Source organism: Opisthorchis viverrini (genome assembly GCF_000715545.1).
Source record: "Opisthorchis viverrini unplaced genomic scaffold opera_v5_94, whole genome shotgun sequence".
In the NCBI taxonomy this organism is placed as follows: domain Eukaryota; kingdom Metazoa; phylum Platyhelminthes; class Trematoda; order Opisthorchiida; family Opisthorchiidae; genus Opisthorchis; species Opisthorchis viverrini.
The window spans coordinates 1,015,456-1,039,884 of NW_008751751.1; the positions used below are offsets into that span (position 1 = coordinate 1,015,456).

A 24,429-nucleotide genomic window follows, 5' to 3' on the forward strand; every position below is an offset into this window, starting at 1 on the left:
CATCACGGAGACTACAGTGTCCGATGTCAGGGTCATGACACCAGCTAAGGCACGGGTATTGACTGCAGTCAATGAAGTCGTCAGCAGTTGGTTTGTGTGTGCGTGTGCCGAGTGACTTGGCACAGCGGTCCGGCATCATCTGAGAAGGCACGTGTGTATAGATAGGTAAGTGTAGCTTTTCGTGCGAATAGTGGTGAGTCGATGAGAATTGGATAGCGAATCGGCATCGACAGCCACGGTCGACATGAGTAACTGATGGAAAACACCAGAATCGATACATCTATGTGACGAACATTAGAGACCAAGACGTCACACAGGCAGAGGCGAGTAGGAGAGTGATATCCATCACTCGCAAAGCTTAAGTCACACAAGCTCATCAATTGTCAGAACAATAAATTTGAAAACCCAACTGTGCGTTTCATCTAAGCATCAGCTAGTAGCCTGGCGTCGCGCGCCGATGGTGTAGGGGTATCATGCAACCCTCCCACGGTTGCGACCCGGGTTCGAATCCCGGTCGGCGCACTTTTCCTTCCCCTCTGGTTCCGAGTGGTACGTCTCCATGTCTCTGCTCTCGGGTTGGCAAGCCGAGCTCCGAATACATATCCATGACCAACTGTGCTACTTCGGAGTGACTGGTACCCTTTTCTATATACCCTAGAAAATCGTCTAATCGCTCAACAGCGGAAGGACGTCGTACGCTTCCTGGCATTATTGATTTCTATACTACCGGATAGGGCTCAGTAGCGTAAATTCAGTGTGGCAACAGACAGATCATCTGCACCTGTTGAAAGGTCTTCAAGTTAAAAAACACCTATAAACTCCAAGAGAATGTTTCACATGATGCTACTTTGCAATAGTAGTAATTGTCGTCCTCAAGTGGCCTTAATCCTGGGACTGATAAATGGTCCAGACCGAAGACATTTTAATCTGGCGTTTTTTCGATGTACTCAGGCCCTCTGGGAATCCCCTACTTGTCAGATATTCTAAAAAATATGACGTATACATACCAAGCAGCTCTTCGGCAAAGTGCTTTTTTCGTCAGAATCTGAAGATGTCGCAAGCTGATCAGGTCTTCCAAGTACAGGAAGTGGATCGCAAAGCGTCCAGTGCCTGAACAACTCACGATTTTAAGACCATGGCTGCAGAGAGAAAACCGATGACCGATAGGGAAGCTCGGTTCTCTGTTACCCACCTGTTTCGTTGGTTGAGTGTAGTGCTGGGTGGTCAATAAGTACAGTCCTACTTCGTAAAACTATCGACCTTCGGCTCATTCCGATCACTGGATTATATCTTACTACGACTGTTTTTGGACAGTAGCTGAAACTTCACACGCCTGCGTCAGTCAACTCTGAACGTCATTTAACATAGAAATGTTTTTAAGATTTTGGTATGAACATCGATAATCGCATGTGACTGTGTGTATGATGACTTGTTTTACTCTTTTTCGAAGTCACTTCTCGCTAAAGCATTAAGTGGCATAGAACAAGGTAGCATAATAAAAGGGTTTGGTCACTTATAGCGATTAAGCCCACCGGTTAAATTCACTGATTCAGAACTGTGGAGTGCACACAAATGGTGGTATCCAGCGTCTACAACGCACCTTCGACGGTTCCATAAGAGTTATCTGCCACCCACTCTGTATTCCCGAAAAGCCTAAGAACATCGACCTTTTCATGAAACCCGTTCAACATGGTGCATCGTTTCCAGTGTTCGTATCCGCTACACCGTAGTTAAGACACAAAGGATAGGGCACGTGATATATCTAACAAAGAATCCCTCTGCAGAGTACTAAGCCGCTGTCCCGAATAAGAAGCAATCGTGAAAAATCCTCTCATGCAATGGATGAAGGCAGTACGGCAGAAAATACCCTCAATGTTTCACTTTGTCCAATTCGATTAATTATGTCAAGTAAAGTATGTATGTGACATGGCGGGTATTGGAGAGGAAAACAGCAATAACTGTGAATGCTGTACGACCAGAACCGATGCGCTGAACTGACAGGACACCCCGTATGAACTTCATAAAATTTGACAGTTCTCTTCAAACATCGTAGTCAGTCATTCACCAAGAGGCTCCATGGGATGCTTTTCGGAAACCAACAAACCATTGATATAAAATGCCCAACTTTCTGTTGGCAAAGGGGAAACTCCTTTGGTATTAGAACACTTGGTTTATAAAGAAAAGGAATACGTACATCAGGTTTAGTTTGTCAAGATGACATTTTGTTACCCTAGCCAACCACCAAAAACTAACCAATGAACCTATAAAATTACGGGCATTTTGTGTTACTTAATGGAAATCAGTAGTGAAAGTTGATTACTGGTATCCCATGGCAAAAGTACGAGCCGAGGCGCACTGAAGTTATTTCGACTAACCTTGGCGGCCAACGCGATATCGCACAGTATGGAGGAAACTAAGTGTGTGACAGAAACAGAAAGAGGACCTAAGAGCACATTTTCATGCAGAAGGTGTCCGATTTTAAATTTGAGGACAGACTTTCACTGTGGCACCGGGACATTTTATTGATCCAGCATTCGGCAGCAGTTTTCCTGAGAAAGTAGGAAGGCAGCTTCCAAACAGCAGTCTTTGTCGACTTCATGAGTCCTGTTATATCAATAAACCCCTTAAATGCAGGCGTTTTTACGTATATGGTGTTGTACTACTGACTTGCTAATGTAATACTGAATTCTCCAACTGCTAACTACCGGAGAAAGCACCGACACTGAACAGAACGGAAGATACCCGTATTACCGAGTGACAGAGCTTGAAACATCAAATATAGCTTCTGAGCTGTAAAAGGAGGATATGATTGTGCTGCACAGAAGTTCTTAACTCGTTTGGAGAAAATGAGCACTTGTTTGTTTGTATTTAGACGTCGACAACTTCGAAACTCGATATCAACTCACAAGAATTACGATTCCCAAGAATCGTCTGTTACTCACACACAAAGGGATCTCTGTACATCATGTTGGACATTCGCAGTGGTTGTGCGTTGACATCAATTCGGTCAGCTATATTACTTGAACGTGAACACAATGCACAGACCCTCCTGAGAAGAAACAACTTTGTATATACCTTGCACGGAATGTGACCTATGAGACGAATTTGCCATTCTTGATCATGTGCGGTTTGCTGGCTGTGTTAGCAGACCTAACTTTCCACACTCTACTTTATTTCACTTTGCAGACAACAGTTAAACAGACCATCTATTTTCATTACACAGTTCTTTGCGAGGGGTACATTAGTTTGGTTGACTTTAGCTTCACCAGAAAGACCTTGGCGTTACTGATATGGAAAATTCGATTTTGGATTCTCATTAGGTGAACCGAAAGGCATGGAGCTGCTGGGGAAATATTTGGGGTGACCGTTCGCTAAGTGGAAGTTGGACAAGCTGTAGTTCACAATGAGTCTGCTGGCGTGGAAAAGTGGAGATTTACCCACCTAATTGATTTTTGTGAATAAGTAGATTTAAACAAGTTTTTTCCAGGTCGTATATAACGGGCATTGATGAATTCAGTCGAAACTGTCACCACAGAGGGGTGGACGTCGGAGTGTTGTGCTCGATGGACTTTGGATGACTCGAACTCGCATAAAGTTCTTTTCGTTGAGTTGGAGAAGAGAAGTATGGATGGCAATGTGGAACAAATTAGCCAAATATGCGAGAAGCCTTTCTGTACGATCCATGAGGAAAACTTGATTGGACCAAGCAAACGCGACCACCATTCAAGGTTGTTTTGGAGTGGTAGACAGTACTCCGTGCTAAAATGATAACAATGGCGCAAGCTATTAATCGGTTTCAGCACGCCTCTGGCTTTTTTACTCTCCCTGTTTAGAATCGGCTAACTGGATAGTTCCTCAGACCTCGTGCTTCGTTGAGGTTGTACGGTGGCCATGTGAAGAAATGACGGCGAAACTGATTAATGGGACTCATTGAAATGTTAAGAAACCAATAGGCAGTCTAATTATCGTAAGCCCAGTATACCATCTACCTGTTGTTACGGGTCTCATTGGCCGTTTTGAAAGCCTCTAGTTTCATCTTCCTGCTTCACACATTCTTGAAAATTGTTACAGCACTAGTACCTAGCGGTAACGTGTTTGCGTTCACTTTTTATGTGCAGCCGACTGGGCCTATTCGATCAATAATCTAGGTGGTTAAGATGAAGCAAACGCCTCTCCTTATTGTTTGTCTACTGATATCATAACCACTTACGAACTCGAAGAGGCTAAGGAGAAAGTGTACTGCGCTGGCCTTAGAACGCCTTTAGGTTGGACTATTTCTCCTGAGGCACTTTTTACGGACAGTGTGAATACATATACAGGTCAATCATCAGAGCGCACGAAATTCTTAGTGCCCTCATATAGGTAGCTATCGCTTTGCGTAGTGACTCCCAACCTTAACAAAAACATCACAGCTCTACGCTAGGGCTGATCACTGTTGGAAGAACCATTGATGTGAGCACGTGAAGGTGGCAGAGGAAACAGTTCCAGCCGACATGATGAAACCAGGATACACTTGTCTCAGAGTAGTTTATTAAATTGAAAGAACATCCATAGATTTAGGGCTCAACCAACCATCAAGCGCTTTCTGCCCCGTAAGCGGACCTCACCCAATTTAAGAACGTTCGTTCTGCCTTCTGCTTGTAGCACCGCTTCGGAATCAACGCCACATCGCGTGCCGTTCTCATTACTTTCATACCGGAGAGATGTGGCTTGGCTTGCGTAGTGCTCGAGGTATGAATCCAGTATAGCGGTCATAAGCTCCTCTGGTGAGCTGAATTGTGGGAAGTCTTTGCCAACGGTAGACAAGAAGTTCATATCGATGGCGTTGATGAGAGCGCGCTCAAAAACGTACAAATCAACCGCCTTTTCCTCGGGAAGACGTTGGATGGCTGAATGAGATACTGCACTAGACAGTCCAAAATCGATGATTGCGAGGCGCGGTTCGGCAGAACCAGTAAGTTCTTCCTTAGTGGCCTAAAATGAGAAGAAAATGGATGGAAAGTTTCGTTTCTGTGTTTTGCAACACTGAACAAAAAAATGAACCAGAAAAAATGAATACGAATACGCCCAAGTGAAGTGTAGTATGACGAGAACCGGTGGGCACGTTGAGGGACTCCAGAGGATCAAACTCCGTGCCTTCTACTTCAAAACAAGTGTGCTGCTCAGGTCTAAGCACTCATTTTCCCCATGCTGTTTTGGTTGGATATTAGCGGACAGAATAAAGTGACGTCTGCAGCAAAAGTTCTATTTTTGACCGTAGAATCGATCAGCAGCCTTTATCATAGGGCAACCCATCAAGACAAAAATTGAGGCACTGTACATTGGAATATTTTTTCTGAGAACCACTGAATGTAGCTCTAAAAGCACAGCCTGCACCGCAAACCGTAAATCAAGCGACAGCCGATTCACTTTATAAAGGATTCAGAACAGGCTATCACCTTTTGAGATGGGAGGGCATTTTTCACGGAGACCTATACTTAGAGGCCCGTCCTGAGCTACCAAGATTCTGTTCTATTACAGGCTCTCCAGGTGTCTGGTAAGCAACGAAGTTTTTAAACAGATTGCGCGGTTGCTTGTGACTACGACCAGGGAAATTTGCTATCTTTTAGAAGTTGATCCCTAAACTTATGAAGAATGGGCAAAATACAAGCATACATTGAGTACACGTGAGGAGAAAGATGATTGATTCCCGAAAGAGAGGACGTTTCCGAGAAGCGAACTATTTTGGTCGGTCACTCTGAAGGGGCACCAGACTTCGCTGGTCCCAGACGATTCAATCGAAAACGCCATGAATTTGCAACCAGAAGGTCTGAGGTCAAGTATCTGTGTCCGCTTTTAACTTGAAAACTTCTATACAACACTTTGATAGTATCATAATGGTGGATGCTCATAAATCCTTGCAAAAGAACACGACAGGAAATTGGGAAAGCAAAACACCTTTTCATGTCAATAATAAAGCAGTTTACCTTGTGGACAAGAATATTTGCCAGAGTTAAATCTCCGTGCACCACATGGTTGGCATGAAGCCGAGATAACAGCCGACCCAAAGCGGAGGTTATTTGCTTCAGACGAACACCGGCGTAGTGTTTCAGATTGGGTAAGGAGTCTCCAGCGGGAGTTGTTGGTGTTTCAACACAGTCTGCAGCTAACTTTTTGAACCAATCATGCAAAGTGAGCGCATCAGGACCGATAAGTCCAAGCCAAATACGTCGTGAGGGAACATCCACCTGGAGTACAGCGGGCACATCCAGGCCCAGCTTACGACAGTGTACCAGAAGACGTACCTCGGCTCGGATTCGTTGTGCAGACAGACTGCTGTCCAGGGTAGGATGGCGATAGGTTTTCACGAAACGTTCTTTAACGATACACTTGCGGGGACTTGAGGATGTATACAATGTGGTACTGTACAAGCGGGCTTCTGCTCCCTGATATACTAAGGTTCCTGATGGAGGAGGTGACAAATGTGGATGTGATGGACGCCCAAGTGAACCGTTCGCTGAAAGGTTAGGACCAGAGTTCATGGCTAAAATGACAGATAAGTTGTAGTTGAGCCTGGATAAATTCAGCATATATATACATATGTATGCATAGAAAGAACCACTTACCACTGAAACCCCTTACTGAAATTTGGTTTCGATTCAAAAAATCATCTAACCATTCTTGTGACGCTTGAAAATTCTCCAAACCGTGTTCAGCTGCTATTCGAACTGCTGCCTGTAGTATAATGTTTTCAGATAGTCTTAATCCGGACGAGGAAGCATTCTGGTACCAATCCAAACATAAAGTATCTATCAGGTCATCATTGGTTCGCTGCTCATTCTTTTCCCCCGTACTTTCATTGGGAAGTACGATAGGGCAACTCGAAAAGTTATCGGTCGTCCAATTGGTGACTGTCTCAGGCACACTCCCCAGTCCCGGTTCCGGAACACATGGTGAATATCTTTTTCGCTTTGATTCCGTTTCACTGGACATGAAGGACCTGAGTGGAAAGTTGCGCAAAAACAGCGAATGAAAGGCCTCCATCAGGTTAATGGGGACTGCGTAAGCAGTGAAAGTCTAGAACGGAGAATTCGATGTGAACTTGAATATACATCCAAACAAATGCCGGCGGATAACCAGTTGCAGTGTTCCGTCTATTCGATACAACAGTGTGTCTGGGTACATAACTTGCCAGGAATCGGATATTCCAATGCTTTTTCTGGGAATCGTTCTTGCAAAAATTAAGGAATCCTCGCTATTGAGACCTGATCTGCATACTTCCCGAAGTGGCTATTCAGAAGAAATACTGTAGAAGCGGCGTTGTTCCAAATGTACTGTAAGGACTGGCTTATTTGAAACCATAGGGCGACTATAAGACTACATTATTGCGTAATAAAGGCAGTTTACCATCAAATCAAAATGGATATGTGATTTACCCGGTACAAACTCAACTAAAAGTTCTCCATCATACGGAAAGCAGCATTCCTTAAAAATTATTTTAAACAGGTTACTACATACATTTTAAATGTCCCCCCATTCTATGAAATTCTCTAACGAGCAATATTCTCACAGAAGCTCACCTACCCGTCACTTTCGTACAACCAGAATCTCTTTTGCATCAATAACAAAGCAAAAGCGCGTCACCGTCATTCTCATGGACAAATGGTCTTCAGTATTGTTCCACTTTTGTTGATTTACGTTCCCCACTGGCTACTGAAAATTTCTACCCATCCCGCATGCCCCTGCCGTTTTTTTAACACTACCGGATCCTATTCGCCAGATATTTAGGAAACGTTTATTCGCCATTGTGTGACGAGATCTAATTGCTTGATTGACACCCATGGTTGACAAGTCTCGATTCACTGATAATGAATGAAGATGTGGACAGACAGATGACAGTGTCCCACTCATCAGTTGTTTACTGTGTAGTTTAACCATATGACTATGACAGAAAAATTTTTCATCGCATGCCTCGGCGAAGCAACTGAAAACAGTGGAATGCCCAGTGTACTCACCGACAAATATCGCACAGAACTGGCCTCCCTTGATTCATACCTAAGTTGACTTAGGTTCCATAACCCTATAAAGAAAGATATGAGCCATTGCAGAAACTGAATCTTATCGTAGTTCGGTGAGCTGCGTGTGTCTGAGACACGTTAAGCTGTATTTTAAGGTGATCATATGACACATACAAAGTATCGCACATCAGGTCGGTCAGTGGATATGGGTTTTCTGAACCTTACAGCAGAGAGTTAGAAAATGCAGCAACATGTTATCAAAAAACAAAAATACCCCAGCACGCCTAGTCAAATACCGATATTTTTCGGTTAGGTCTCGCTCGAGGATACTAATCATCTCCCTGTTCAGGTGCCGATGTCCTAGCAGTATCTGAACCTGTGTACAAGCACGACTCACATGCGCAAAATTGTTCTCATGTTGCAACGGTCGGTAGCCAGGTCGTCATACATGATGCATACAATGGGAGGAGGGATATGCGGAAACGGACTACAGCTAGCGCATCTTTTCTTTTTGTTTCTTGTTCCTCGACTCTCCTCCACCCCATTGACAGATATCACCTTGTGATTTCATCCGTTATGAGTGGCGACCTGATTCACCTTGTATCGTTCCTAGATGCGACGTCTGTGCGCCGGTCGGTGCTGGGAGCTTCAATCACACCAGTCACTTCTCAAGCCTGGACGTTCAGTCTACCTTGCTGCTGGTAACGTTTGAACCCTGAAATAAGCAGGACACTAGATGTGCTTGAAATGAATGTGTGCTGCGCATTGGGAGCAAGAATCCACGAATCAAGCACAATCGCTGGGATAGATGTCTCCTCTCGCTTCCGAATGCACAATCCTGCTGATTTATGGGAAGTTGACACGCAGTCGCCCGCGCACATAGTGTTTGGCCTCTGGGAAGGAACCGCACAGACGAAGGATCAATTGTAACTTGTCTATTGCCTGCTTATGCCTTAACGGACTACACTTCTGGTACTGTGGAAGACAATTTCCATGATGCTTCGGGTATCTTGTTATGTGGACCTGAGAGCTCGGACATCGTCCTGGCGGCCAGAGAATTGAACGCATAGATAAGCTGAATTAGTCCGGTTGGGAAGTTGATTCAACTCGTGCAGCTGAGAAGAAGTTGAATTCAACTCGGTAAGTACGAACAACGACGGACGACTGCTTCCCACTTGCACTGACCATTACCTGTCCTTATGCAAAACCAACTTCTGGAATGATGAAAGTCGTCTGACAACTTGCTGTCCTCCGAAAGCGAACCCAAATTGACCACGCAGTTATCGATTAACCAATGGCTGTCTTCTTTCGGAACACTTGTGTGGATTCTCATGACGAACCTGTTATCTTTTTGTTATTTTTGGTGGTAAGCAAACGGCGAAAAATTCGTTTAGTAAGCGAGGGACTTGAAAGACCTGAAATCAAATGAATCTCTTAGAATCAAATTCTAGACTGCCGATCAACTGGTCCATTCTCATTGAATTGCGATGGCCACATGCTTGCATGATACCGGGAGTTCTGTCTGTGGCACGGTACAACAAGCTACACTTAAGCATAGGACGTCAGAGAGAACAATCACACTGACTGAATCTCGGAACACTGACCCCGCCGACCCTGAATACAATTCATCTTGGCGGATTATCGGACGTCGATCATGAGACCTTGCAAGCGCGGACGGTAACAGAAGCAGAAGAGGTGAAATATGCCAGGACCACCAAAAGTTGGTCCATTCAACCCACCACAGGTTCGGCCTTCTTTTAGGTCCATCAAATAGATGCAGTTCCCGGTCTCCGACGAAATCAATCCCTCACAATAACAGCGATTTTGGTGAACTTTTGATGGCCTGTGAAGCACAGACTCGAGGACAGCAAGCGAAGTTTCAGCCCGGTAGAAGTTGCCGTCATCAGATCCTCACACCCCATCGGCATCTGCAAGGCGATCTGGATTTCCAAAGTGTATTGTTCTGTTCCTATTAACACGCTTGTTCAGCGAGGAATATCCCGGAAATCTGTGAATATAATATCCACGGGGTTTCGGACCTGTGGGCCGTCCAACCGCGGACTGATAATGTCTTCTGGAATGGTGACGAAACGTTTGCAGGTCATTTAGCAAGCTTGGCAAACAGATCAACAGCCAACTGAGCTGTGAAAATCTATGGGAGTTCTTCAAAGGCTCTCCAACAAAACTGGTGTCAGAAAAAAATGTTCACTCCACATTCCTAATCAATCTTGTGTTCAGTGACATAGCGGAGTGACAGTCTACGGGTCTCCAAGTACTGCATCTGGTCGCTGACGAAAGTGTAGCAGCTGGAAGCGACGTACCCTTGGTACATGGTCTATAGCTAATAAGCTGACTGACCTAGTTGTGAAGTAGGGGAATTAGACTGATGGATTTGTTCACAGTCATAAGCTCCAATGGCTTAACCATTTACTGCATACGCAAAGTCATCGTCTGCGGAAAATATTGCTGCTTTCCGAGCAGTCAGACGGATGTGAAAGCGATTACGAGGGTTGAGTTCCGTCAGCGCGATCCACCTTTCAGGATGGCGTCCGCGTGACCTTCCTTGTGCTTGACTTGGCCACTGAAAGAGATAGCTGCTGATCGAGGCCGATGGCGTTCCGGTCAGTTTAAATATAGCTTTTTTGAATAGATTTCTAGATGTGTGGCAGCCCGGAGTCCCTATGGTGAGCTGACACTGATGTTTATCTCTTCCATTAAACCATCATGTAATCCTTGGAAGATTGCATGACCTGGGGGATGATTATGCTTTTCGAATGCCAGGCACATGCTAAAAAATGGAATGGACCTTTGGAAAACACTCATTTTCGCCTGCTACTTGTTGGAAACGAGAGCGATGTCACTCACAGGCGTCACACTGTCAGGAAATTCTTCGAACAGAAAGGGTTCGAAGACTCCCCAAAGTTCGTTTCGCTATCTTATTAGTAACGAAATCGAACAGAGTAGTCGGTAATTTTTCTTCTGATAAAAATTCACCAACCGAACAGGCTTGCCTTTGATCACAGCAAACCTACCAATGAGTTTCGGAACTGATTCAACCGGCTGGGTCAGCTCAGGCGTCGCATCCACTTGTGACCTGATTACTTATGGGTGGTCAGCTAGCTCCTAAATTTTCACGATCTGTGTGACCAATTGAACTGAAGCATGCATACCCTACGCGCAAGTGAAGCCTGAAACCATGTGATGTTGAGGCTGAACCCGAATTTCAGGTAATCAGGTCGTCCAATCCACCGGATGAACCCGTCACAATAAGACGCGTAGCAGTTTGAATGATAAGGACGGACCAGAGCTGATTCGGGTAACACCGTTGGGTTATGTAGGTTCTTGTCGCTGCTCAGCGTTGAACATGTCTGGCTCACTATACAAATAAGCCAGTCGGGACTAAAAGAACTGACTGTGTTGATGATTATCTCATAGTTAAGTGATCCAAACAGAAGCTCAGTGTTACTGCGTCCTGAATGCAGAATAAACTGTATCGGCCAAGCCGACTCTGGGGGACTCAAGGCATTTATTGGGTTACTATGGTTTAGAAAGGAGATGGGTCGCTGTGAAATATTCAGTGAAGTGGATCCACTTGAACCATCGAACACAAGTGTCGAGTTGAGACAATGCATTCCTCTCATTAGACTATTCGGCATTCGTAGTCATCACACGGGTCGCAGAGAGCGCTAGACACACCAGGACGAACCTAAGCTTCAATGTGCTTAGTATTCTTAATAACTGTGATTACCACTAGGGAGGCTATGGGCTTTCGGGTTTAAATACAGTTCTTAGAAGCTGAGCCAAGCGCGCAGCTATCTTAACATGCTTAGGCCTGTATAAAACAGGAGGAATACGACAAGAGGATGAAGAGGAGGTAGTAATCAACCAATGACCAATGGTTGTCAAATTAGGTAATGGCAACTAAACAGTTGAATCCAACAGTGCACACACACCTATGGTTTAAAACTTGTGGCATAGGACGATGGGTCTTAAGTGAGTGACTGTAGTTTCTATTTGATGCGTGAGCAGTGCCGTCTATGCATCAATTGCTCCGATGGATTGTAGCTATGACCAGATTCTATCGAGAGGGATAGACCAGACACAGTGGTAACCTTGGATATGAAATATATCAGTGCTAACATTCATGCCCTGCCCCAAACCAATCTGTACTTCACCAAAAACTTGCATTGAGGTAGTGGCTTGAGCTGTTGTTCGCCTCGTTTACGGAGGGAAGCTGGGTATATGTATAAACTCCTCATTTGATGTCTCAATTTTTCCATCCAGCCAATTTATTCGGTACCTGTGACGAATCATACTGTTGAGAATGTAGTGGCGCAACCTGTCCCAGTGTGCCGTGTTCAAGCAGAAAAATGAGATTAATGGAAACCAAAGGACTATGTCCATCTGGTTAGGCCTAAGTGAGACAAAACTGGTTGTTGAAGAGATTTCATCAATCTTTTACGCAATGCTTAACCCTGTCTGGAACCCTAACCACGCAGTGCATCGGCAAGCGCACCTAAAAGCTAAAACTCAGTTTTTCTACTGTTGGATTACCTTCGGCTACAGGTGAGCAGCTGGTTAATACAGTAACGTTGCTGTTAATACCATACCGGAGACGATAAACCCGACGAACCATAAAAAAAGCTAGAGGTGGGACAGCGCATGACAAGCAGCAGTAAACTGATTTCAAGATCACGGGGAAGAGAGCACGAGGACTGCTTCAATCGATGAGGCCCGTTGAGCAAATAAACCCTTTTGACTCCTTCTGACATCCTACGTTTATTCCCTATAACATGGTAGCTACCCTCTAGAACGAGATTAAATAAGGAAGAGCAATAACATGAAACAGAAAATTCTTGCGAGAAACGAAGTCCATTCAGCTGTCGTACTGAACATGAGATTCAGTCGGGTGCTCCAGAAAGGACCAATTTGACGAGGTACGACGGATGATCCCTATTGGGAGACAACCGTATTAAGGGTATACCTGAGTAGAAAGACAGGACGAATAACTGAAAACGTGGTTTCTGTACGTTCGCTTTCGCAGTAATAAACAAGTGGATGCGTCTGGGATATTGCGGATGGGAAAGTTAATCGTTCACACCATTCAAGCGGCAACTCGGTTTGGTTCAATTACGTATCCAGTTTCTAATCTTGGTAGTGGTAAACTAATCCTTGTGTCCTTTCTCTCCTGGTGGAGTAAGATTTACACTACTCGACGACAATGCTAGTGATAAACTGCCTAATGATGTTGTTTAGGTCGGCCTGGACTAGCTGCCAGCTGTCATTCTGGCACTTCGTACTAGTTTTCCCATTCCGAATTACGTATAACACCTGCTATAGGTCTCTTGGGCTAGGCAACCAGCCCAACTTGGACCGGCTGGTTACCCTGTACTAGTTTAGAACGCACCGACACCAGCGGTGCACAGACATACGGGAAAACTTAAAGAAACGAGAATCTACATGACAATGTCAACATGCAAACAAAGTGTGCGCATATAAGACTCAAGGGGCTAACACGAAAATTAAGTGGGTAACTACTGTATTTGCTCAAACAGAGGCACAGCAGGTCAAAGGCAAAAGAAAATAAATATAACAGGAACGGCATCACTCGGGTTTCTTTGGATTGTTGAAATGCAACGAAGCTAAACGATGAGATCATGGAATGTGTCAATACGAGGGAGAGAGGAATCGGTGGGCAGGGTGGGTGATCACGAGGAACTCTGCCAATCTAGAGACTTGAGAAATTCCTCTTCAGTTAGCTGAAGGCATTTGGAAGCTTCGATTAGCATCTGCGAAGAGGTAGTGGAAAGTGTGGAAAAGGTACAGTAAATCAAACAGTATGAACTCTCCGATGCTTGAATTGGTAAATTTCTCACCTGCGAATTTCTATCACAATGAGCTGGTATTTACGTCGTCGTCGAAAACGCCCACAAAAAAGCAGGCGACTGGGGATAATAATGAAGCAAAATGCGGAAGCAACTCACCAGGGGGGGTCTTAGTAGGAACAAATGAGTGATGGACGGAGTTGCGAAATTCAGTCGGAATTTAGCCGCGCGAAATTCAGTCAGCCTTCATTTCATTTTCAGTGGAAGTCGTCGTGTGAGGGTTAGCTTTACCCCTCATAGCTCAAAGGGATCAAAGATCATATTATACAAGGAAATGGGTGTTCGGGGCAGATCACGTCGGAAATATGATACCTAGCTAACTTTAGAGAGTTTTCATCAATATTGTAAATGGTATCGAGCCGGGAAAAAGTAGATCAGACCCGTCTTGGAGAAGTCAAGACCATTACCATTTAGTGGGGTGGATATTGTCGTAATTAAGAGCGACGGTCGATATCTGACATTATGGACCATCGGTGACCTGCCCATGGAAGTTGGATAAACATAAGGTCTTGCCTCAAACAATTGAAACTAAGTGAAGTAACTGACTTCAGATACAGTCTAACGACGACGGTTACAGTACTGCTACAGTGGCCATAATCAGCTGAGACTCATCTTGGAACGATGGGTGCACTGGAGACAGTAGACAACTGAGTTGCATCCAAGAGAAACGGACAGACACCGACCCTCAAAAAAAGGGAGAGACCCGGACGTTGCCCCGCTGTATTATGGGGGGATTTCCATAATAAAAACCTGGAGCCACGGGCTCACACAAAAGTCGATCAGCTGAACGTATGAGACGCGGCTGTTTCAAACCGACTGCCTCGGTTCGACAGCCCATTATTTTAAGAAGAGGAAGTAGAAGGCAGACTCCTGAAAACCTCTGCAGTCGTTCAAAATCCACTACAGATCACGAAAAAACCGTACTGCTTGGAGACAGACCCCCGGTAAAAAGTTTTAATTTCAAGCCTAAAAGCAAGGTAGCTATGTGGTTGACATCATGGATTCGAATATTTGTATGGAACCCTCAAATTGGCTGCAGACCCCGAATGATGTTATCGCCACTCGGCCTTGGAAAATAGGTAGAATGTTCCACACTACTTTTGTCGTTTAAGTAGTCCGAACATCCCGCCGTGGCCAACCCACCTGTACTGCCTGTTGCTCCTGCCAGAGGCTACACCATAGATGCTGATGACCATTTTGGTGGATTCATCTGTACTCGCCATGATATATCAGAGGAGTAATTCCTACACAAACCTCGCGAGTTCCAACTGCTCACAGACAAAAACTGCAGTACGCGCGATTCGGAGAAAGAAGTTCGAGATGTTCTTATCAAAGTTCGGTTCGTACGTGACCGGAAAGATTTTCGGCATCGCCCCTCTGAATAAAAGCGTATTTGAGTGTGGACCACAACCACTGTCCAGCAGAGTTTACTCCCCATTGAGTGTCAAAGTTCTAAAGACCTGTGGAGCACATAATGCCTCAAAACTATGAACTAATAATGAGTGAATCCCTTTCATTGAATGTTCGTAACAGTCGACTGTCCCCAGAAGAGATAGAAAAGCTGCGTCTTCTAATTGATAACGATACCAATACCTACCAGGTCTAACTGTGCTTCAAGAAGCTTGAATAAACACTTAAGTGGCGGAGACGTTGTTAATTTTCGAGCCAGACTCCTCCACGGACGAAACAGTTTAGGTGAGGGTACACTAGTTAGCTTCAGACTATTACCTTGACTTACAAATGTGCTGTAATGGGTGAGTCCGGCATACACATCAGAACCAGTTGAGATCAGTGTACTTCGACAATCACACTTAAGATGGTGGAATAAAACGCGAGGTGTAGTTGACCACTGAGGAGAAAGGTGATGTAACGGAAACGAAATAGATGATTGAGCACAACTAACCTTTTGACGTCTCAGGACATCAATCAACCTTAACTGCTTCTTGAACACGGATATGAGTTCATTCTTTTGTCTTTCTAGACGACGGTTGTCCATGGTTAACTGTTCTACAGTGTGTTTCAAGGAATCGGTCGTTTCTCGGTTAGATGAGCGAAGATGATCCAACTCGCGTCGGAGTTTTTCAGTCTCATCGAGTGCCCGTTGGAGCCGCACGTTGGCAGACTTCAGTTCAGTAGCTTGCTGCGTTGTTGCACGTTTTGTGGTCTCGTTCTCCTTTGGGTCGTAACACAGGAGAGAAAAGTGAGGCGGACTAGTGTAAGGGAAGTGGTTACAATGGTCAACTCGAGCGCAGATCGGGTGGGAAAAAACCATCAATGCCTGAAGAGATGGATGCTGGTTTATTGGTTAGCTGGTGTACATCCAAATGAAAGAGGTAGACAGCTGGACGTACCAGGATTCTTTTGTGTTGACGACAGAGGACAAACGCAGCGCTCATCCAGATAGTGGACGAAATAAAGTGCACCGGAACTTAAAAATGTGTTCACCGAGGAAAAAAAGTAGAGGACGACATTCTGACAAACCTCATTGCAAATCTAACTACGGCGAGAAATTGTGGGTATTGTAATTTTCCCCATCATCCCCTGCCAGCACGTAGGTGACAAACTGTGAGACAGGGCGAAACTAGCTGAATGGTCGGCATCTTGGTATCCTTGGATTACTGCTATAATCGATTTAAATCTACCTGAAGGACAGCATCTACTTGATAATCGGTCTGAAAGTTCAGCTCTTAGTTTGCGTGGGAGAATATTTAGGTAGAATATGCCCGTAGAAAACTTTTACAGAAAGGATAAAGTTGCGTGATATCTTGAAGCTTGGAGATTTTTTTGGGCGAAATGGCGCACCCTGTGTCTACCAGTGTGAGCTAAGGGTGCACGAACTGAGAAGTACATGATCTACGAGGATCCTTTCAAGAAAAAGTAAGTGAGCAGTTCTGTGGCTTCACCAATTCCCTACCATACCGTAATCTTTAGATTACGAATTTAACATTAGCTTAGCAGTATCCTGTGACGTCGCTTTGACCGAACAAAACGATCATCAGTTTGTCGTTTCAGAAGGGCGTGGTAAACAATTGGTAGTTATTTAACGATTGTTTACCAATCCCTTCTGAAACAACGACTTTTCAGTCAGCTTCAAACCCCTTTCAATTGATCTTCAATTCACCGTTGAGCGAGGAGACATCTTGTTTCTCAAAGAGATCCCCATGGAAAAGAAGCCTATTTGGCAGGGGGACAAACTGGATGGGCCTAAAATAATCAACAATTATAAACGGTGGATCTTAAACGAACACAGTGTAGTTTACTGATGGCAAGAATAAGTTGGCGTGTTTCGAGTAATAAGGCCTTAGAGCAGATGGTTAACACGGGACGACACTACAGCACGAGAGTGCAGTGAATATCAAGAATCCCCATTAAGGAGAGGTTGACGAGAAGTATACTTAATACCACTGCGTTTGGATTTATGGTAACGATTTGTAGGAGTCAATCAGATGATCAGTGATGGAGACGAATGCGACCGTAAACGGTTTATACCGATGGTATAATAAACGAATCCGACTTTAAAGTAGCTTTAAGATTTAGATGCTCAACCATATGGCTCGTGTTGCAATTCCCACTCCGAATACAGGCGCAAGACTGACTGCAAGTTGTGAAAAAATGAGAGAACACTTCAGTCAGATAACACTTTTCGGTAGACTTAACCAACAATTTATGCAACCACTCGTAAATGACCACCTTCTTTAACGAATTTCGCTCCGCTTCTAGCACATCGCACTGTGTTCGGGCCTCAGTTAGAGTTTTCTTCACCTTTTCAACTTGAGCCGAGTGCGTAGTAGTCAGACGCTGTAGCCGGTTCCGTTCATCCTCTAATTCTTGTACGCGCTTTTTCAGCTGCGAATTGTCATCACGCTGAATCCAACAAGAAAAGGCAGAAGGAATACAGGCACAGACAATGTGTGGAGTTTCTCAGAGTACTGATAGTGCGCGGTACCATCGAGAAAGAAATGAATACTTCCCAGTGATTGATTATTTGATGGGTCAGAGTGAGCTTTCTCCCTGTAACCTCAATATAATCAGTGTTTTCTGGGAATGTCCATAAGTCGGTTAGTCGCGCCGAAAAATGCAATTACCGTACTACCCATAAAACTTTGACCATTTATCAGTGGCTTAGTAGAATTTTGATGCCTCCCCAATCTTCTGAACGTTAATTTGTGACTTTCTGCTCCATTGATGTATTCATATTCATGGGTTGTAAGCTACTGATACAACTGAATGATTCCATGAATATTCCCATAGTTTTAGCAGGAACACAGACAGAAGAACAAAGGACCAGCTATAGCACCCTTTTGGTGCCTAGCTGCCATGCCACCCAAAGGAAGCACGAGAGCTGGGAAACTGCCAGGTTGCCAAAGCCTAGACAGGCCGGGTTCGAACCACAAACCTTCCGGTCAGTAAATTCGCACTTTAACCTCTGAGCCACCACGCCCCTCAGACGAATAGTACATTCGCGAGCGAGTAGTCAGGTCAACAAACGACCAGTAGTCAAGCCAGCAACAAATAATGCAATGAATGACCACGAAGGATCGGTTATTCAAACGGGGAGAGTACAGGCAATTGGTTATTAGCCCTATCTAATAGGAGAGTGTTAATTGATCTGAAAGACCGCTGGGCGGCTGCATGATCAAGGCGGACTAGGGGGTTGTCTAAACGGCTTTTGACAGCAAAACACCGGATCTCGCAACTGAATTACGAGTGTTTTGGCAGGCTGTTCGGCATAGAAAAATGACACAAGACGACTCCATTGGACTTACCCGGTAGTCATTGCTACGTATGTGTGACGCAGTCGAGATTTTGACCTTGTTATTGAGTCTAGGGACGCTTCGGCAGGAGAAATATTAAGGTATTCTGCGTACAAGTCGTCTTACCGTGCACCCAACAAACCCCAGGAGGAATATGCAAAGATGCTTAGAGGGAGGATTGATATATTGCCTTTGAGTAATTGCTTGCTTGCAAATCAATAACAAACGCGCGTTATAAGGACTAAAATCAACGAGCAATAGGATGGGTACGCCAAAAGGCTGCATGTGGAGGGTGGGAAAGTGGCTTTTCTTGAGACAGTCATGATAGTCGGTTGGATAAGACGTTGAGGGATACTATTGGCTGTAAACTTATATGGAAATCCATTAGTTCTGGACGCGATGGAGACGTTTCAGTTCAAAGTTTAGTGTATCGTCAGTAGCATACCTTGCACGGTTTGGTGAACGGGATACTGCTGATGACATCACGCGACTGCCGATGTGGTATGATGATATTTTTATCCATGGCCTTTAAGATCGTGGTGCATTTCAAGGTAACGTTAATGGAACTCATCCGTTAGGAAACCACACATTCCAATTCATGTGGTTATCAACTCATTCGAAGGCCCCAAGTGGAAAATAATAAGGTTTACGTGTAGGGCCTGAGTGTTTTGATATTTGTTGTTAGTGGCTGAATGAGGTCAGTTCTATTCATGTCTGATCCTAAGCCTGCCGACAAATGTGGTTCACACACGCGGATAGCTATAAAAGTGAGAAGTTTCTGAACCGAAGGAGTGAAGGTAGTAATTTCCTCGAAGATGAAGGGCAGGAATTATGGAAAAAGCACCCCACCTTAACAGGCGTACCGTCTGACTAGCAAGGCTCCAGATGGCGCAGTGGTTAGGGTCCATATTTTGAAACCAACCTCAGCATTTCGACTGCTCCTGTCTAGGTTTGGGCGATCTGGCAGTATCTCAGCTCTCACGTTCCCTTCGGGTGGCGTGACAACTATGCATCAAAAGGCAGTTAGAGCTGAACGATTATCATTATTACTGACTAGCAATAACTTACACAGAAAACTTACACAAAGGTTCAACTCAGCTATAACTTTGTGCGTTTCTTGCTGCAGTGCACGCACTTTGGCCTTCAAGTAGCGGTTTTGGGAGTTTACGCTGAGTTTGGCCGCCGGTTGTGGGAGTACGTCGTCATCGCAATAGCCACCAATTTCACCCTGGGTCCAGGAGGAAACGTACAATGGGAAGAATAAAAACAGCTTCATTTACGTGGTAGAACTTAAGGATAGATGCCCAAATATTGGTGATCGTACCTCGATTTCTTCATGCAGTCTATGGAGAATGGGGTGAAATACACAGTGCACCCACCACTAACAGACTATGGAAGATGGCTTTCCTTGAGAGGATCTGTCTCCTGTGTGGGAATAAGGCGGTTCCAATAATAATGTACCATAATGTGCATGTGCAAGCCAAAGAGCTACAAGTTTTTTGTTCGAAACTGTGCACCACACACTGTAGCGTTCCTATTCATTTTTCTACTTTTAGCTTAATTACGCTACAGCCCCTTTTCTCAGTATTCTGCATACTTTTGTGACCGCTTATGCGCGGTCAGATCGGCTTCGCTAACAGACTCAGCATGTAGGTTCATTATTTGATTGAACTAAGTCACTAATCAGAGCCAAACGTTAATCAGTACCGAAAAGACTAGAAACACTGTGCAGCTATTTCAGCCTTATTGGGAAGCTTTAGTAGTGCGCACCCCACAAACTCCAGGGAATTCGATCCCCAGAGGCTGATCAGCAAGGTGATGAACCCACACCTAGACAGGATATAGAGCCACTCATCTTTTATTTGCGGAATTCACCATACGTAGTTGCGCGTTGACTGGCTCATCAAGTGACTTTGCAGATGGAAAGTTCACGCAACTGGTGAACTATCCCTCCTTCTGAGCCACACACAGCTTGATGATAGTGTCTCCTCAGTCTGTCAGTAAACTATAATTAGCCCAGATGTGATAAACCATAGGTTGAGTAAACCTTTCAACTATGAAAGCATCACTCGATAACATATAAACACGCAACCATGTGATGTGAATTTCATGATTGAGGGAGTGGTAATATATCTCTTAAAGCTCATGATCTGTTGATTTGCCGCTCGTGGGCGAACATTTCTAAAATCGTCCCATTCCCGCCATCATGTCTTATTACATGGAGCTGCAGGGTGTTCAGTTGATTCCACCCGCTGTTTTGTAAGATGCTTGCGCGGCAACCCAGCAGGCGTGAGGCACGATCGATATGCGCTACGTAAGTTCTCATTTCGTAAGTAGCTGTTTCGTTCGAGGTGGAGGAGGGGGTTGTATAGCATGCATAAACCCTAAGCAACATTTTTGATTATAACAGTCTTTTTGTCTGGGGATGTATTACGCCCGTTCGGTTAAGGATAGGCAGTGGAGCTCCTAGCATACACTTAGTTCCTGCTTATCAGTCAAGGCCGAAGGTGAAGCGGAATGAACATGAACTGCGCCAACACTGACTTACCTGACTATCAACAGTCGACACAGCTGCTACACTCAGTGGTACATCATTTTCATCAGACACTGAAAATTTAGTGCATGGAGGTTAGACTTATTTGCAGAACTTACACAAATCACAAGCTTCCATAACGTCGTCCGTATTGAGACCTTGTGCTGTTTGCTGCGATGGTGAAGAGAATTTGGGAAAAATACTTACAATGACTTCATCAGCTTCTCTGAGTAGCTTGGCAGTTTTCGCCTCCAGTTGAGCGTTTAATGTTCTAAAGTCATTACGCAACAAACTTCAAAGACAAACCGATATTCTTCCTCCTTAGATTGCAAGCCGCCAACAGGAATCGGTGGGTGTGTGCGCGGAATACGATGGGACATTGTACAGTGAGCTGCAAACCAAATTTACTCATATATGGCATCTGAAGTCAATCGAGCCCAAAAGTGTTAGTCTCGTCGACATATTAATTAAGACTGGGAAATGAACTACACGAAAACATCCTAATGTTGTCACACAGATATGGGATGGAAATGCGGTCAAATGAATCAGACTGACTTGTGAAAGCTCTAAAATAACCGTTTTACGGTCTTCATAATCATCATTGGCAGCAAGCATATAGGCAGTAGGCTACATGCCGTTAAAAAATTGGATGGCTGAGTTACTGTGCCACCCGTTCCAAACACAAGGACCAACCCTTCCACGACGAGTCACAGAGACAGTCTAGAATGGTCACATGTCATTTAGGCTTATTTATATACCACCTACACAAAGCCATAAAAAGGTCTCAACAAGACACATCACCCCTCAAGAACAAAAATGACCATCTAAAGATACTGCTTATCTGTAATACATAAAGTAATGTGTTGATAGGTAAACAAAAATCATGAGTCAGTCAAAGTTATGTTTGCAGAAATAAGTATGTTGACAGGATAAGGACAGTATTAAACGAGCAGAAGAGGATGATAAATTCAACAGATACACCCCTTTCACTGTTTGGAGTTCAGAAGTTTGGCACTTAAACCAAAAACACGTTAGCCAACACCCGGTTACAACTCAAAGGAGAGTGCTCTCCTCCGATCAACACTGTATGCACCCTTTCCGACCGAAAACTGCCATCAAGATGTGACGATATCAGAGCTGTTCTCATTCGATCAGTTTCCTTATACTCACTGAACGAAGCTGAAGCAGCTGTAAACACCGAACTTTGGTGCACCGTTTGTGAGCTGAAAATGGTCTGAACTGAACTGATGATAGAGTATTGCAACTAAGTGGAAGGTTAAACCATGCCGAAGCTACATATCCATTCAGTTCAGCTCGGAAACCATGAGTCCTGTACACATGTACATATGTATGGTAGTTCGGGTGGCGCAGCCCATGACAGTGGGTAAGACACAGAGAGTGTGGAAAACAAAAAGGAATGAGTTACTGATGAGAAAGATAGCACTGCTAATTACGTGATATCGTACAGCTGAATAAGTCCAACCGTTGATGTAATGCGACTCCGGTAACTCGACCTCATAGACAACAAACGCCATTGTAGGAATAACTTGGTCATGCTTCGTCTCCAGGTCATGCGTTGCCCACCTTGTGATGCCCTTCAGTCATAAACTGCATCAGCAAATAGGGCGCAGAGAGGCAACCCAGCATCCATCATACGGGACATGTGACCGAACAGGTGATGTTGGTGCAGGCGAACCAACCCATTAATTGGATAAGCAACTGATTTGCTGCCATTCTTGAGAATTCAGTATCGCTGATCCGATGTTCGCATGAGATATGTGTGGTGCTTCGACAGCGCCGATAGTCAAAAACAAGTAGGTAGCGGCAAGGCTTCACTTCTATAAAGCAACAGAGGACGCGATACATTGTTGTGTAAGTAGTCTTTAATCGACGAGCCAATGTCACGTGGACCCAGATGTGCCTCGGTTGGACCGATCCTAATATTTATTTTGTCAGCAATGCTATCACTTGACCTAATACAACTATCCATGAAGGTAAATTTGAATAACATCCATACTACTACGACCAGTTTTGGCGATGTATTAAGCCTGTCTGGCAACAGTGTTTAGCATACTTAAGGTGCAAAGCACATACCGAATAATATGATATTTTGGCCACTTAGTGGAACTGTATCCAGACAGAATCTGAATCATTTAGCGAGATATCATATGTACACCTACCACCCACGGTTCCTAAAGTATACCCTGGGAAGAAGGTTCACGTCGGGATCAGAAGACAGCCGAGGTTTCTTCGATAATCAAATAAAGTATAAACCGAAAAAGAAATATACTAAAAGGTAGCTCTAACGAATGCCTTTGGTACAGCAGTGAAGCATCAGTGTTGAACATTGATGTCATGCTGTCGACGATGATGATGATGCCTTTGGTAACAAATGGAACATAGGGGTTAGAAAAGTGTGGTGAGGATGGTGAGAATAAGACTAAAGGTGACAGCTCGGGGGTTAAGGCCCGAACTTACTGACTGGAAGGTCTGTGGTTCAAACCCAGTCTCAGCATCTCGACTGCTCCTGTCTAGGCTGGATAAACTGGTAACATCTTAGTTCTTATGCATCCTTCGAATGGCATGGCAGCGAGGCACCGAAAAGGTGTTACAACTGAACGATTATTAGTAGTACAGAGAGAAACCCTCATAAAGCGGTGCGACCGAGTAGAACATTGCATTCATATATGAGAAGGTACCAACTGTTGGTCTTTTACATGGATACGGGTGTTTGGGATATCCATTCGATATGATCAACGCGTATCGGACAGGAGAATAAAGATTTCCACTCAACACCGTTGGAATCCTAATAAACAAACATCGGTCAGATGTAACACCATTTCGGTGCATAGCTGCCATACCACCCGAAGCCGGAAGGTTGAGCTTCTGCCAGGTTGCCCAAGCCTAGACAGGAGCAGACAAGTTGCGGATGTAAGGTTCGAACCATGGAGTTTCCGGTCAGTAGGTTCGCGCTCTAACCGTTAAGTTACCAGGGCAAATAAACACACGTGAGTTCGTCGAACTGGTTTTATTTAACCGTGCAAGCGCACAGCACAAGGACTGTTTGCTGGGGTCCAGTTTAGTAAAGCGATTTCAACCCTGGGGCTGAGTGCAAATTAAACGCCACGGATACGAGTCATTGCGTCAGGATCACTAAGAACCAGAAGAGTGGAACGTGAAACATCTTGGTCTGTCTTAAGCGACTTGAAGTGCATGACCGAAGTGGAGTCTTCTACGCATGTTTTCGAGACAACACACAT

General features: G+C 44.5%; 1 protein-coding gene across 1 annotated transcript; it reads right to left on the reverse strand.

Annotated features, from left to right (window-relative positions):
* Window positions 1-1,549: 1,549 nt before the first annotated feature.
* Window positions 1,550-24,429, reverse strand: T265_05200 (hypothetical protein; the record flags this gene model as incomplete). Its single annotated transcript, XM_009170144.1, has 12 exons — window positions 1,550-1,636; window positions 4,573-4,974; window positions 5,967-6,523; window positions 6,606-6,964; window positions 13,710-13,786; window positions 15,786-16,055; window positions 17,573-17,746; window positions 19,718-19,864; window positions 21,185-21,243; window positions 21,289-21,340; window positions 21,463-21,560; window positions 24,303-24,429. The coding sequence occupies 12 exons, from the start codon at window positions 24,427-24,429 to the stop codon at window positions 1,550-1,552; spliced, it is 2,409 nt and encodes an 802-aa protein (XP_009168408.1).